Raw genomic sequence first — 17380 nt, 5'->3', positions numbered from 1 at the left:
CACTTTTCTTATAGGAATGTTAAAGGTGGTACCGGAGTTGAATACTTGAGTGGTGTTAGGTTGGAGAGACACTGAGCCTTCATGGGGCCTGTAGCAGAGTGGATTGCTAATCACCTTGGAAATCCACATCCCTCCTACCCCCAGCCCCTGCAAAGGTAACCACCATGAAAAACTTCTCCAAACCTATATTTGGGCTCCTAAAAACAGAGTTGGCTAACTTCACAGCACCTGTGCAAATGGAGAATAGTTGCATGACTGCCGAATCATACAGCAGTGCACTGTACGAACACGTACACAAATGCATGGATCTCGCCAAACCCAATAGAACCAAGACACTCTCCTCCAAAAAAAGGAAGCCAATCTGATGGTCCCCTGACAAAAACAATCTCTACAATAGAAGGAGGAAACTGACGCAGAATAAGGTGAGGTCCCAAGACTGGAAAACTCCCTTATCAGCCTCAACAAAATGTTGAGATCCCTCATCAAATCCTCTAAAGCTAGCTATAACAACAGAATTGCAGCCACAACCACACAAGACAACCACAAGGCCTTCTATAGGTATGTAAAGAATCTCCACGGCATTATCCAGATTTGCTCTGAGCTGCTGCACAATGCTAACTCTTATACCGAGCCAACAGCTATTGCCGTTGTACTGGCCGACAGATTCAGTGCCGACTTTACCCCCCCCCAAAGAACCAATCAATACCAGTAGATTGCCAGGCACCCATTATTACTACTGGACAGGTTAAAACAGCACTGTCCAAGGCCAAGATTACAGCTTCTATGGGACCTGACAATGTCCCTGGCTGTGTTCTACATGAACTACAGAGTGAACTGGCACCTCACTTGTGTGCCCTGTTCAATCACAGCCTCACCCCAGGCTTTGTCCCTACCGAATGGTGCACTGCTACAATCATCCCTCTCCACAAAGGAGGAGCGACTGCAGACCCTGGGAACTATCATCCCATTAGCCTGACAAGTCTGATATGCAAAGCTATGGAACGCATCATCATGGACCTAATAAACAAGGATATAGGGAATCTCCAAACTCTGGATCCCACACAGTTTGGTTTTGTGAAAGGAAGATCATGCCTGCTCAATCTGGTTGATTTCTTTGAGTCAGTCACCAGAGCTGCAGATGAAGGCAAGGTGGTTCAGACAGCCCACCTTAATCTGGCCAAGCCTTTGATACCATTCCCCACTAGGGAATTGTAGAAAAAAAATCACTAAGCTAGGCATCAACCCCTATATCACCAGCTGGCTTGCAAACTGGTTCACAGATAGAACCCACAGTGTGAAAGTAGCTGACTCCAAGTCAGACTGCCAACCAGTCACAAGTGGAGTCCCACAGGTTCGGTCCTGGGTCCTCTTCTGTTTGGTATCTACTCCTCTGAGGTCCAGGCCAACACGAGGTGACTCTGGCTGACAAAATTAAGCAGACTATTGCAAGTTGGGAGACTCCCCAAGTGATGTTGACATCCTACAGAAAGGCCTCACTAAGACCAATGACTGGTGTCAGAATCATGGCCTAAAGTTCAATGCCACAAAATGTGTTGTCATCCCCTTTGGGAAACCCCCGGTTCCCATGTATTACCACATTGATGGTAGTCCACTGAACACAGAAGGCAGTATAAGAGATCTGGGAACACAGCTTGACAGCAAGCCTCTCTTTTGACCACCACATTGCCACTGTGGTCATAAGGTCCTTCTGTGTGGCACATCTCATTACTAAGGGTTTTGCATCCAGGAAGAAAGAGGTCATTGTCTCCCTCTGCTCTTCCCTCATTAGGCCAATCAGTGAGTACAATGCCCCATTTGGCATGTACCTCACTAGACACCTGCAGCAACTGGAGAGACTGCAAAAGTACCTCACAAAGAGGATCCTAGGCCTTAAACACTTGTCCTATATGGACAGACTTGAAAAAACTCCAACTATTCTCTGTCTCATGGCCTACTTAGAGGCGATCTCTGCTCGACTTACAAAGCCATGTCTGACCCAGCTCTGTTAGAAATGCTACATCTAAAGAAATCCCAATCTCTCCACACCACACGCTCCAGAGACCTCAACCTCATTACCACAATCAGCAGAACATGCTGGGAGTGACAGGTTCATAACCCAGAGACTGCCCATGCTATGGAATAGACTTCCCATACATGTCAAGCAGAGCACCTCACTGGCCCTTTTCAAGATGAATCTTGATGAGTGAATGGGAAATAGAAAATTCACCCCGGGGATTATTCCAGTGGTTCTACTCGATAGAGGCACTGGGAACTAAGGTCATTTGGCACAATGCCAGGGTAATCCTATGGGCTAGGTTTGTAAAGGTTCTAGGGCCATTAGCCTAGTACATACCTGTAAACCTGTGAATTAAATATTAGGATGTAGTAAGGTGTGTGAAGATGAATACTGAAGCATGTGTAGAGAACCATTTCTTGCTTGCAGTCATTTTATAAATTCCTGTATCTTTTACCTGCTTGTACAGGATGTTCATCGTGTTACCCTGCTGCAGTCATCGCACTTGGGTTATCCTGTCGTCAGGCGGTCCCGCAGTCGGCCTGAGTTCCAAAGTCTTGGTCCGGCATCGGTTGCTGTCGCTTCTTTCCTGACGTCAGTGCGCCAGGGGTATATAAAAGGCATCCAACACCATTTTCTTCAGTCTTTCTTGCCGCGCGGTGCCTGAAGCAGAAGCAGTTCGCAAGTGCCGGTCGGCCGACACCTGAGATTTTCGAATCGAATTTCAGTCCGAAGTCTTCAGTAAAGCTAAGTACCCCGTTGGGGAACCTTTTCTTGCCTCAGTCCGATGTCAGAAAAAGTTAACAATTGCATTTCTTGTGAGAATCAAATACCTCATAAGGACTTCCACTCTTATTGTATTCCTTGCCTAGGCCCAGACCACGACGTCACTGGTAGTCGGTTTTGTGCTAGGTTCAATAAGCGAACTATAAAGTGTCGCTTTGATTTCGCTCGACACTACTTCGGTAGGAAATTTAATTATACCATGCCATCGGAGTAACCGACGACCGGCATGCATAAGAAACGCAAAGATAAGGACAGGCAGCCTAGAACCAAGCCAGACTCCGAGGCCTCTGCTGGGCCTGTCGCCGGTTCTCCGGTTTTCAGTGAGGCGCCTACGCAGACCCTGACGACCGCAGAATTGGAGCCCCAGACCGCTTCAGATTCTCAATCTGAAAGTACTAGGCCGACACAGCCATTTTCTATAGGCCCTACCAACACCATTGCACAAGGAGAAACCGGTGCTGTGGAAACACCTTCGGTTACAGAAGGTGTCTTCAGACCGACTACTCTCACCATTAAATCTTATGCTAAGCTTAAGACTCCTCATTACATCCAAGTGACGCCTCCAGGTGCATCTGCAGTTACCTCCTACTGCTCCTCTAGGCGTCAAATATTGCTTGTTCATATTTGCATTAATATTTCCAAAACCATGCCCTGTACAAGGTATCAGAATATTTTATCTTGAAGCATACATGATGGCAAACACAATTGTATTGATATTTGACCTATGTCAATGAGTATTTGTTAGAATTGTAAGGTGATAACTTTATTTTTTAAAGGCTCAAGCCACGCCCACTAGGTGTTAAAGGTGCGCAATCAAAAGAGCTGTACCTAAAAAGACTGTACATCAGTCTCCAGTCCAAGGCCCCATGCCTAAGAAACAGATGCTTAAGATGGCTGAAGATTTGATTACCCTGATCAGGGGTTCCCAACCCCCTCCAGACAAGAGGCCAAGACAAGAAGAGGATTATGCCTCCTCTGATCAGGTTTCAATTTCCTCAGACTCCTCTGAGGAACAGGATTACTCCTTTCCCCCTTACGAAGACTCTGATGCTAAAGACTCCATTCCCTCAGCATCTCCCCCTGAAGATTATTCCTTTGGGGAAACTTTACACACCATGAGGGAACATTTCCACTGGGAAGGCCAGGACTTCTCCGACTCAAAGAAAAGGCTCCGAGAGTTCCTTTTACTTCCTCAGCACAGACCACTTGCTATCCCTCCAGTTTTAGACATTGTGGATGATGTTTACTTAGAATCTAGTCTAAATCCAGATTCTCTACCGCCTGCTCCAGCCAAACCAGACAGATATTATAGAGCACCTGACTCTCACAAATACCTTTACAAAAGCCCTGTGGCTGACCCAGAAACAATTTCCCAGGGTCCCAAAGGGGCTAAGGCTTCTATGGCTAAAAATCCTGTGCTCAACAGTCTGAATTCAAGGAAATGCAGGATCTGTTGCATGCAGCTGAGCAGGTGGGCAAACATACTTTACAATGTGGATTTGATTCTTTGGAAGCTTCCTGAAGAGCAGCTGTTACTGGGTCTGTCATACGTAGACATGCTTGGTTAAAAGAACAAACCCTGCCTGATCATGTTAAAGCAAAATTGTTAGATGCACCTTTACAGCAGGATGTCTTATTTGGTGTCAAAGCAGAAGAGGTTTTAAAGAAGATGGAGGATAAGGCAAAGTCTATGCAGATGGTCAAGGATTTTTTTACAGGTACAACCCCCTCGCTTCAGCAGAAATGCCTGGCACCAGTAATTGCATACTGCAGATAGAGGAATTCAAATATACCCATACCTGGACGACTGCCTCATCCAAGCAGAAAGCAAGGACATTCTCTTACAACATCTGGCGTTTGTCAAACACCTTCTAAGTTGCCTAGGGTACACAGTAAATGAAAAGAAATCAAAAGTAGTGCCCTCACAGAACATAACATTCCTGAGTGCCAGCTTGAATACAACGGCCCAGATGGCTTATCTCATGCCAGACAAACAGCTACAACAAACTCAGTACTTCAAAATGGCAACAAAGACCCAACTCCCTGCAAGAACAATTCTACAGGCCTTGGGATTCATGGCATCTTGCATACTACTAATACCATTTGCAAAACTGCATATGAGGAAATTACAATGGTACCTGAAACGCATATGGACTCAACACAGCCACAGCTTGGAAACAATGATACCTCTCATTCCCTGCCTCCAACAGGAGTTTCTATGGTGGGCACAGGCATGTCACCTCAACAAGGATCAGCCTTTTACCTTACCCACAGTCAGGCAAACTATGACAACAGATGCATCGGACTATGCCTGGGGAGCACACATGGCAGGACTGTGCGTTAAAGGCAAATGGCCTACAGATCAAAGACATCTGCACATCAATCAAAAATAAATGCTAGCTGTACAGAATGCCCTGACAGCTTTCAAGGACCTCTTACATCCAGGACAACTAATAAGGACAGACAATACCACAGTAATGTGGTACATAAACAAGCAAGGGGGTACACACTCCTACCCTCTATGCAGATAAGCAATGACCTTGTGGAACACAGCACTGACTTACCAAGTTCAATTGCAAGCACAATTCTTGCCAGGAAAGAAGAACACATTGGCAGACGGCCTAAGCAGAAACATCATGGATCCCCACGAGTGGAAACTGGATCCACAAATATTTACAATGATAACTCAAAAATGGGGACGCCCAGACATAGACCTGTTTGCCAACCCCCAAAACTACCAACTACAAAAATTTTGCACAAGGACATTCCACCCACAAGCTTAGAAAGTGGGCGCCCTCACATTCAGTTGGAAAATGTTGACAGTATATGCCTTCCCTCCACTGCCTCTTCTAACAAAGATGCTGCTGAAAGTCAAAATAGAGAAGCCACAGATGATACTCATTGCTCCACACTGGCCACGCCAGCACTGGTACCCACTACTAAAGAACATGTCCCACGGCCCACCAGGGATTTTACCACAAATTCCTCATCTGCTCACACAGCAAGACAGTCAGATTATACACAGCCAGCTCAAAAACTTAAATCTGGCTGCATGGCAAATCACCTAAACAACCAGCCAGCTCCTCTGTCAAAAGCTGTTATGGATGTCATTCTGGAGGCCAGAAGGCCCTGCACCAGGAAAGTCTACTCAGACAAATGGATAAGATTTTGCGCCTGGAACCAAGCTAAAGGCCAAACTCCCCTTGAGCCGGACATACCTCAGATTCTACAATATTTAACTGAGATGTTACACAAAGGACTCTCCTTTTCATCTATTAAAATCCATGCCTCAGCGATTTCAGCTCACTACAACACGGATCCACCCTTATTTTCACATCCACTCCTAAGACAGTACCTCAGAGGGGCCAAGAACATAAGACCACCCAGGAGAGCACCTACGCCAACTTGGGACCTCAACTTTGTTCTGGAAAAACTTACGCTACCGCCTTTTGAACCAGCTTTCACAGCTGATTTAAAGTTTCTATCATGGAAAACTGCCCTGCTAACTTCAGCCAGAAGAGTCTCAGAGTGACAGGCACTAATGACAGTGGAGCCTTTCCTTATTTTTCATTGAGACAGAGTCTCTCTACGAACTAATCCCTCCTTTATGCCAAAGATGGTATCCAGTGTGGCCCTTAATCAAACCATCCATTTACCCACCTTTTTCCCAAATCCCCAGAACAAAGGAGAAAGACTCCTGCACTCCTTGGACGTTCACAGGCAACTACTTTACTACTTGGATAAAACTAAGGCTTTCAGAAAATCTGACCAGCTCTTTGTATCCTATGCTACAGCATCACAAGGAAAAGCTATCTCAAAGCAGACCATTTCAAAATGGATAGGACATTGCATATGTTTCTGCTACACTCATCATGGAAAACCGGTTCCTGCTAGCATTAGGTCACACTCCACCAGGGCAGCAGCTACATCTACAGCCTTCCTCAGGGGCGTACCAACCACGGATATTCTGGAAGCTGCAACTTGGAGTTCAGTACACACCTTCACCAAACACCATCACTTACCACTATACTCTGACTAGAGCTGGCTTCGCCACTGCAGTTTTGCAGGGCCTACTAGCTTCTTCAAACCCTGTTTGATTCCACCACCCATCCTTAGCTTTGGGATTCAACCCAAGTGTGATGACTGCAGCAGGGTAACACGATGAACATAGTACAGTTTTGTACCTACCATAAATGTAGATGTTCGAGTGTTCACCCTGCTGCAGTCCAGGTTACCCTCCCTCCATCCCCTGTGACCTAGCTGAACCCTTTTGGTACAACCTTTGTGGTGTATTTGCTTATAGCTGGAGGTATGCTTTGTTGATTCTTCACATTTATTATTGGTAATATGTAGTGACCTCGTGTTGGGGGGGCACCTGACATCTGGGGCAAGAAAAACTGAAGAAAATGGTGTTGGATGCCTTTTATATGCCCCTGGCGCACTGACGTCAGGGAAGAAGCGACAGCAACTGACGCTGGACCAAGACTTTGAAACTCAGGCCTTCTGCGGGACCACCTGACTACAGGATAACCCAAGTGTGATGACTGCAGCAGGGTGAACACTCGAACATCTACATTTATGGTAGGTACAAAACTGTACTTTATGCAACAGCAGTTCCTTCGGCTTTGTTGTTTATGGGTTTCTTTCCTTTTTTTTTTTTTTTGCATTCCTAGAATCCACAGTCTGACCTTCAGGCCCAAGACAGATGCCATAGGATTGGTCAGACAAAGCCAGTTGTTGTGTACCGCCTAGTGACTGCCAATACAGTTGACCAGAAGATCGTGGAGAGGGCTTCTGCAAAGAGGAGGCTAGAAAAGCTGGTGATTCATAAAAGTTAGTCAAAATAAATGTATATATTTGTGATTAATGTTAATGTAATCAAAGCATTGTTTTGCAAAGCATTGTTCTGCAATCTGAAGTTTTTCATACCTGATTATTTCCCTTGGGGCAGTAGTAGTTTGCAGTGTCTTTGCACATTTGCAGTCTGTAATGTAGGCCATTTTCCAAGTATGTTAATTCGTCTTATAAGTTCAGCTGACCAACAGATTGTGAATTCTGCTTTTTGAATTAAGGCTTCACTATTCTGTCCTGATTTTTGTGTACTGAAAATGGAAGTAGCAAGATGCTTAATCAGCCAAACATTTAAGCAGGTCTTGTGTCAGTGCCTTGTTTAAGTGCTTTATTTGTCTTGGGAGTCTGTCCCTAAATGCCTCATTTAATGCTGAATGCAGGTACCAGGCTTAAGATTTATGCCTATGACCAGCATTGTAAAGTGTAAATGTATGATTTGAATTAGTGTTATCTGAAGATAAAGATTGCAGAATCTCCAGTAAACTTATTTTCTCTGAGAGATATAATGATCTGCGTACATTTAAATAGCAGAGGTTGGGGGGGGCAGGGGGGGCAAAGCCCCTTTAAAATTGCTTTAGCAGTGTAAGTGCTAAACTTGGTTGTTAGTATTTTGCAATGTTTGCAATGTTTATTTTTTGCTCACTGCTGCAGTAGCCTTTGCCATATGGGTTATATTCTGCTAGGGGTATAACAGCCAGACAGCATCCAAAAATTAAGGGCACCTTCCACTCACCGTACCATTAGCCAGCTCAAGTAGAGTTGAAGAAAATGCGACTTGTGTGCCAAGTCCTCTAGAGCTTTCATGTCACCAAAGAATGTTACTCTTGCAAGCTTTTAAGGATTGACAGTTAACAGTGTTCTGTTGCTGGGCAGATGAGTTCCCTTTTTGGAAAATTTTCGATTTTTAATTTTATGACAAAGTGAACTTTGTTTTGTGAAATTACTAATTTTCTGCTTTGAAAAAGTTTTTAGACCATCACCTGACTTTTAGTACCCTTTTATTAGGATTAATACTTTTGAGAAAAACATTTTTAAAACTTTTTTTCCTTTACAAAAGTTGTTTTGTTACTGGAGTAAGCATTTAAAGTGCTTTCACTGTGTTTTTGGTGGAAAAATACCTGTTTCACCAGCAACTGCTGCCAGGCTTTCCCTGGATTCAGACATTTTCTGGCTCCACAGTGGAGCAACCTACCAGTTCCGCAGTTCGTTCTTCCTGCCACAAAAAGAAAAGAATTATCAAGCAGCTTTTGCCACTTTTCAGCAGGTTACTGAAGTGTTTCAGCCACAGATGAGTAACTGCTGTGCCCATTTCAGGTTCCTCAGACCATTCATCTTTTTTCTTGGCTTCTTCTGGGGCAGTCCCTACAGCTACAATAGACTGGAGGCTAAACATGTCCACTGTGGCTGTTGGAGTGCCCTTGACAAGTGAGGGAAAACTACTCTTGCTGGTCTGGAAAAAAAGAAACTCTTTTACTTTTCAAAAGTAGATCTGTTTTTCAGAAATTCCTATCAAAAAGGAGCAAAAAGCTAGACACGTCTTCTTCTATCTAATGTACTTTGGACAGTAGTGATTTATTAGACTTAGCTCAGAATTTAGTTCAGGCTCTTTAACCCTTCCAGTTGTGGTGTTTCTGTTAAAAGAAGGGAATCTTCCAGTGTCTCTAAAGCAGTATGATGTATTGCAACTGGAATTTCTTGAACCTACTACAGTTCCTCCTGCTCTTCCAATATAGAAAGCTTTATTACAGCGTGTAACTTGCCTTTTTATAGCAAGCCTGCTGTCCTAAAGAAAGTAGATGAAGTTCCTGAATATCTGTACATTATATTCTAAGCCCAGACCAGATCCAGATCCAGTAGTAACTTCACTGAAAGACACAGCTACTTTTAAACATCTGGTTAATGCCAATCCCTCCTCCTCTGACAAGGATGAGAAAACTTTTGAAAGATTTGGGGGAAAGCATGTATTCTTCTGCAGCACTTTTAGAATTCCCTGTTGTAAAGCTCATATGTTAAAGTTTATTCTTTCCTGTTTTGAGCATGCGAGGAACATTATGGCATAGTCTTAAGTTGTTAGTCTTATAGGTTCATAGATGGGTACTAGGCTATCGGCCCTAGGGCCCATACAAGCCTAGCCAAAAAATGTACCCTGGCTTTCGCCACCCAAGAAAATTATTTTCCTGTGCCCCTGTCGAGCAGAGCCACAGAAGTGATCCCCCGGGGTGAATTTCCCATTTCCCATCCAATCATCAAGATTTTTCTTGAAGAGTGCTAATGAGGAGCTCTGTTTGACATAGATAGGTAGTCTGTTCCAGAGTATGGGAAGTCTCTGGGACAGGAATCTATCCCCCCAGCATGTTCTGTTTATTGTGGTGACAAGGTTTAGGTCCCTAGAGCGTGTAGCTCGGAGGGATTGGGATTTCTTTAAGTGGAGCATGTCCAACAGCTCTGGGTTTGACATAGCTTTTATGTTAGGCAGAGATCGCCCCTGAGTAGGCGATATGCGATGGAGTAAAGCTGTAGTTTTTTGAGACGGTCTGCTTAGGGCATCTGTTTGAGGCCAGTAATCCTCTTTGTGAGGTATTTCTGTGGTCTTTCCAGTTGTTGTAGATGTCTTGTGAGGTACATACCAAAAGGGGTGTTGTACTCTATAATGGGTCTAATGAGTGATGAGTAGAGGGGAACAATGACCTCTTTTTTTCTGGATAAGAATCCTTTTGTGATGAGATGAGCGACGTAGAAGGATTTCCTGACCACTGTGGCGATGTGATTATCAAAGGAGAGACTACTGTCCACCTGTGTCCCAAGGTCTCTTGTCACATTTTCGGCATTAAGTAGACTACCAGCTATGTGGTAGTTCATGGGTACAGAGTTTTTACCAAAGGGGATGACAATACACTTTTTGGCATTGAGCTTCAGGCCATGGCTTTGACACCAGGTATCTGTCTCAGTGAGGCCCTTTTGTAGTTTGTCCACATCGTTAGGAGTTTCGATTATGGCTCCTAGTTTGCAGTTATCTGCAGACTTTGTTAGCCAAAGACCACCTGTGTTGGCCTGCACTTTAGAGAAGTCTCACTGGTCTGATGTCGGATTTGGAATCCGCTACTTTCACAGTGTGGGTTCTGTCCATGAGCCAGTTGGCAACCTAACTTGTGACATAGGGATTTATACCTAGTTTAGTGAGCTTATCTATAATTCCAGAGTGGGGGGTGGTGTCGAAAGCCTTGGCGAGATCTAGATAAGCTGTTTGAACCATTTTACCCTCATCAAGGAAGTCAGTCAGGTTTAGGAGACATGATCTGCCTTTTATAAATCCAAACTGGGTAGGGTCCAGAGTTTGGAGATTACCAATGTCTTTGTTTATGAGTTCCACGATGATACGTTCCATGGCCTTGCAGACCAGGCTCGTCAGGCTAATGGTGCGGTAGTTCCTGGGGTCCGTCATGATTCCGCCTTTGTGGAGTGGGATAACCGTCGCGGTGCGTCATTCAGTGGGTACAAAGCCTGAGGTGAGGCTATGATTGAACATGGTACTTGGGTAGGATGCCTGTTCATTCTGTAGTTCGTGTAGAGCGCAGTCTGGGATATTGTAAGGTCCCATGGATGCTGTGTTCTTGGCTTTGGAGAGTGTGTTTTTTACCTGTGCAGCCGTGATTATAGGAACTTTTCATTCTTCCGGTATAGAGATGGGCCCTGTAGGGGGTGAGAGGGGGGTAACGTTAGCACTGAAACCTATCTGCTAGGATGTTGGCAATATCAGTTGGTTCTGTATATTTAGTTCCATTGTGCTGTAACTCAGAGCAGATCTGAGTCTTCCCATTTAGATTCTTGACATAGCTATAGAATGCTTTGTGGTTGTCTTTAGAGTCCGTGGCAATTTTGTTTTCGTAACTAACTTTAGAGGATTTTATGAGGGATCTCAGCTTCTTACTGAGGTTGACCAGGGAGTTCCTCCAGTCATGGGATTTTACTCTTTTTTGCAACAGTTTCTTTCTTCTCTTGTAGAGTTTGTTTATGGCAGAGGACCACCAGATTGGCTTCCTTTTTTTGGAGGATAACATCTTGGTTCTGTTAGGGATAGCATGATCCATGCACTCGTGTAAGTGCTTATAAAGTGCATTTGTGTAGGATTCAGCAGTCATACCTCTATTGTCCATCTGCATGGGTGTCATGAAGTTTGCCACTTCTGTCTTAAGAAGTGTGAAGTTGGCTTTGGAGAAGTTTTACATGATGGTTTCCCTAATTGAGGGTGGGGGTAGGATGTGGATGTCTAGGCTGATTAGCTTGTGGTCGGATCTGACCAACGAGGAACTGACCTCTGGTGTGGAACACCGGTTTCCCATGTTGATAATGACCAGGTCTAGGATATTGCTGCCCCTGGTGGGGGTGTGCATAAGTTGATCCAAGGCGTTGGAATTTATGAATTCTAGAAAACGTTGAGCAAAAGAGTTGGTACATGAGTAGTTTCCCCAGTTAATGGTGGGGTAGTTGAAATCGCCCATTATTAGAGTGTTGGGTTGTACCCTAATACTTTCCATTTTATCCTTGACCAATGGGTCCAGGTCCAAGAATGGGAACCGTTTAGGCAGTTTCTACAGCTCACGCAGGCCAAAAACTGTCAAGCTTCAACCCTAACCACAAGACATCTCTCCTGTTTACCCCAGATTTTGTTTGCCTCTTTCCTGAACAGATGCGTTCGCCTTCTCTCTCGAGCTAAGTGAAATTGTTTTCTTATTACTTCACCTTTTTTTCCTTCTTTAACACTAAATTTATTTCTATAGTTTTTCCCTACCCTTTACTTCTTGTGTAACTCTTAATTACCATTGTTGGTAATTTTCCCTTCTTCCATACACTTTGTGTGCCTCTTCTTCTACCATTGTTGCTAGATAGCTCTCTCTTCATACACTTCGGTGTATGCTACCCTTTTCTTTAAAGTTCTTTCAAAAAAAACAAAAAAAAATTTGACTATTTTCTGTGTTAAAAAAAGTTTACAAGTACTTGTTTTTTCTTATGTAATTCCACCACCCTTTTGTCGTGCTCATGTGTGGAGAGAGTGAAAACTTTCTTACTCAGTATGGCTGTAAAACCTGAAGGCCCCTCTGGCTTTAAGAAATGTTAGCAGTGTGGCCAAAAAAATTCCTCCTTCAGACTCGCAGGCATTGTGTGTCTACTGCTTGGGACCATGCCACCTGCAAGAAGAGTGCAGTATATGTCATGGCTTTAGCCACTGAGCTTTAGTAAAGAGAAAGGACAAACTTATTTAAAAAGGTTTAGCTCCAACTGCCTTCAATGAGGCCATATCTGCCAGAAAAAGCAAAACTGATCACTCGCTGCCTTCCTCCTCTTCATGTTCCTCTGGGAATGCCAAGAAAAGAAGCACGCCTGTGCCATCTTTTCCACTGGCGACAGTCAAAAAAGTTAAAACCTCAGTGTCAAAAAGCTCCTCTGTTCTGACAGATGGTGATACTTCAGTGTCTGTACCGACACCATGCATTGCTTCTAAACCTTCGACGCCGAGGGCTTTGGCATAGATTCAAACTCCTAGCTTGGGTTCAAAGGTCCAAGCTTCAAGCACTTCTTTAGCGCTGATTGATTCAGCAACGGGTATTCCTAGTTGGCAAGCGCCTAGGTTTCAGCATTCTCCATCCATTGACCCTTATGCTGGAGAATTACCTGAGGTCTTTTTGCATAGACTCAAGTCTCCATCACTGTCCTCTTATCAGTTCCACCAAAAGCCTCACAGAGACTGATGTTGAGAGACTGGTGGAAAAAATGTATGGGTGAGAGGAATTTCAGGTGTCTCCTCAGCTCCAACCCCTTCGGGTGCTGAGCATTCTTTCGCCCTGTTGACTAGTCCTCCTCCAACCTCCTCTGCTGCCTTGGGAGATTTCAGCTTCGAGTTTTCTAGGGTCAACTGCATCAGTTTTAACAGTCTCTGTTACTTCTGCACCTTTTTGCTAGGGTTAGTTTTTCACTGGCTTCTGTCTTGGAGGCAGTCTCATTGGAACGGGGAGTGATCACGGTCCTGAGGCAGTCTCTGTCTGTTCAGGGCTCCCTTCTGTCTTCGGTGGGTACAGCGTTTGAGGCTGTAGAGAGAGCCTTGGCTGCTTCAGCCACTCACTTGACCTCTTCCTCTTCAAAGCATGCTCCTTCCTCAAGTCTAGTTATCCAGCCTGCTCCTCTACTGGGCCAGCGAGTGCTAAAACTTTGGGAGGCTCAGATACAGATTGTCTTCTTCCAATACCTTTCCAGACCATCCCCCTGATGAGGTCCCTCTGAAGAAAAAGTGCAAGAGGAAGCACTTAGATTCCCTGCAGGAATCCATCAGAGAAGCTGCCGGTTTTGATGAAGGGGAAGGGTCCCCCAGTTCACCCCCTGATGATGATTCCTTTGGAGACATCCTGGAAATTTTGAAACTGAGGGGTAATTGGAAGTCCCAAAACCCTACCCCTGAGGAATCAGTATAGCTGCAGGCTTTTCGCACTTGCACAGCTACCTCTTGGGTGACTCCGCCCCTGATGAACTTAATCAGTTAATTGCTCAGCAGATGTGGAAGGTGCTTGACTCCATTGAACCTATCCCTAGGAGGCCAGACAAAATTTATCCCCTCTGGAAGATTAACAGTTGTGGGCAAAGGGGTTAGCAGTAGATGACTTGGTCGTAGCAGCTGCCACTGAAAAGGAACTGGCTGAGGAAAGTTCCTTTATCCATCCACCCAACAGAGAGTCTCGGATGATGGATAGGTTTGACAGGTTGATGATTCATTGACCTTTGCATTACAGTCTCTGAATTTTCTGGCACATTTCACCAAGCTTCAAAGGGATCTGGTCAAGGAGCTGTCAGATACCCTGCAGGAGCTGTCTGAGGAGAGGTACAAGACAAAGTTGCCTCTCTGTGGCTATACTGAAGAATACTTGGTTATAGCTAGACAATTGAATGATATAATGAAAGTAAATAGTTCAGTTTATGATATGCATCTTAACATTGAAATAACAGTAGATGTTTTGGAGTAGTTTTATATTGTCCCTCCTAAAATACCAAAATGCACAAGTCTTGGACAACACCTGCTTTGTGACCTATAGTCTCATCAAGGGGCTGGATAACAGAACAACCTGTTTCCCACTATCTTGAAAATCAGCTTAAGCCAGCATTAAACTTGTCTACTACAATAGTTAAACATGACACTTTTTTAAGAACATCTTTATCAGTGATCACATCTAAATTATAATGTGAGAGTGTTCAATCTCGCCTTTGTTCTTACACATGGGTTCGGAGCCGATCCTCGGCTCCGTGTCGGCCGCCTGCAAGCTCTGCATCGAGAAGAAGCTCGAGATCACCTAATACCCACAATCCCCCTCTGCCTTTACCTCAGATCTAGTTTGCCGCTGCAGCGTTCGCATCACTGGGTCGAGCTCGAGCACCTCAGATAAGATTTAGAATTTTATTCTTGTTTTTTCTCTGGTACTTTAGTATTAGAAACTGTTTAATAATAATTTGTGTGAGTGTGGTAAGGTATAGGGAAATCTCGGTTCCGTTTAAGTTATAAAACTTAGTCAGAGGGATTTGACAATTTTACCGGACTTGACTGTTTTACTGGATTTGACTATATTTCTACTTACTTTGACATGTCTGAAAAGGCCAAATCAGGTTTCAAGCGTTGCCAGTGTGGGCAAAAAATGTCAGTAACTGACAACCATAGTTCCTGTGTCTACTGTCTTGGCCCTCTCCACCTGCAAGAAGACTGTTCTATTTGTCATTCTTTCAGTGGGAGGGTCATGACAGATAGGCGCAGGAAGTTAATGGACAGGGGTTTATTAAAACCTTCCTTTCAGGAGGCTCTGGATGCTTCTGACCAGGCATCCAAGTCCTCGAAGGAATCGAAGACGTCGGAGCCCAAGTCATCGGCTCCGAGCTCTTCCACTAAAGTTAGATCACCGGTTCCACAGACTTCGGGCGAGTGTTCAACTGGTGTCAGTTTCCGAGCCTCGAGTCTTGCAACCGGTGATGGAGCTCCCTCCTTCGACACTGTTGAGGTCGGCTCCGTCTTCGGTTCCTTCGACCCGTTCTTCTAAGCTTTCCGATATCGATGTGGACCGTGTGGTGCAGAAGTTATTGGAACATTCGCCCTATCCAAGCTTATTTCGGTTTCCACCCAGTTGGTGTCGAAACTTGAAGGCCTCCCATTGTCTCCATTCGTTCCTCCTCCGAGACCTGTCCAGTCTTTGGAGCCGGAAGAGGTTGATCTACTGGTTGTGGAGCCCTCGGGTCCAGGACCGTCCTTTTCTCGGTCTGTTCCTTTCACCTCGACTCCGTTGGATCCGGTACCGAGTCTCGAGCCGACGATCTGTCCTTGGTTCCGGGGCGAGTTGAACCGGCGTTTCGGTTCCGACTCTCCCTCGGGCCTCGGCGGATCGATTCGGCTCCGTCCTCGGGTCGATGCCTTGATGCCTGTCTCGGGATTCTTCCCATTTCTTCGAACCGGAGATTCTTCGACTCGGGACCGGGGCCTTCGATCTTATGAGGAAGGTGTTGTCTACCCAGACAACCACATCAGTAGAAGCATCCTCTCCTCCCCTTAAAGGACCTGTACTCACCATAACTTCAGATGTTTGGGATCCATCTAGCATACTATCTATACCCCACTCTCTCCCCTGCCTGGAGATCAGAAGAGATGAGTTCTACTGTTTTTTCTTGTTTGTTTTATCTATGTTGTTTATAAGCAGTTAAGTGCGCAATGTGCGTGTATGCATGACAAACTAGGTCTAGGGACTGGGGACTGGTAGTGGTGCATCACAGGATATAGTAAGCCTAGCCACTTAAGCTCTTTTGCATAAGCGTGCCGAGCCAGTCCCGAGGATCGGCTCGAACCCATCAGTCAGAATGTGGCCGAGATGGATCCCAAACATCTGAAGGTGAGGTTATGGGTAAAGTTATCTTCCTCTGCACCAACGGCCACATCAGCGTCGAGCACGGTGTCTCAGCCACCCCTGGAGGTGCCCCTCTTCCTCGGAGGCTTCTTGGATGCTCCCCGAAGAGGTCCCTAGGAAAAGATTGTGTAAGAGGAGACACTTAGATTCTCCACAGGAATCTTTAACATCCGATACTGACTTGGATGAGTCAGAAGGGTCCCCAAAGTCACCTCACGGAAGATGTCTCCTTTTCTGACATCTTGGAGATCCTTAAGCAGAGAGGTGATTGGCAGTCCCTCCCCCCTTCTGAGGATGAGTCAGTCCTGCTGAAGGCATTTGGTGCTCGCCCTTCCTCCTCCTGGGTCACTCCGCCCTTGATGAGTTAATGGAGTTGATTGCTCGAAGGGCGTGGGAGACACCTGACACGGTGGAACCAGTCCCTAGGAAGCCTAATAAGTACATCACTGCACCCCAGGACAAGGCTTACCTCACTAAAGGAGTCCCAGTAGACGCCATGGTGGTGGCAGCGGCCACGAAAAAGGAGATGTCGGAGTCTTCCTCATCTGTCCATCCGCCTAACAGAGATTCTAGGACTATGGACAGATACGGGAAGCGCATTTTTAGTTCAGAGGCTTTTTCTATGCGTTCCCTGAACTATTTGACTCATTTTACACGCTTACAGAGGGATCTAGTCAAAGAGTTGGGAGATACCCTCCAGGGTATTACAGATGCTGCTGTCTCAGAGAAAGTTTCGGCACATCTAAATACCCTTACATCCATTGTTAACTCATCCATGAGGCTGATATCATATGCAGCCGAAGGA

General features: G+C 45.2%; 1 protein-coding gene across 1 annotated transcript in view; it reads left to right on the top strand.

The window, feature by feature from the left end:
• HELLS (helicase, lymphoid specific) overlaps positions 1 to 17380 on the top strand; it is a gene marked incomplete in the record, with an annotated part of 1428613 nt that overhangs the window by 1231253 nt on the left and 179980 nt on the right. The window contains 1 exon segment of the mRNA XM_044056152.1: positions 7474 to 7633. Coding sequence (XP_043912087.1) covers positions 7474 to 7633 — 160 coding nt within the window.

This window comes from Protopterus annectens, chromosome 14.part0 (genome assembly GCF_019279795.1).
Source record: "Protopterus annectens isolate FY-2018-M chromosome 14.part0, PAN1.0, whole genome shotgun sequence".
Lineage (NCBI taxonomy): Eukaryota > Metazoa > Chordata > Ceratodontiformes > Protopteridae > Protopterus > Protopterus annectens.
Note: the sequence above shows the minus strand (reverse complement) of the source record. Positions and strands in the feature narration are given on the sequence as shown.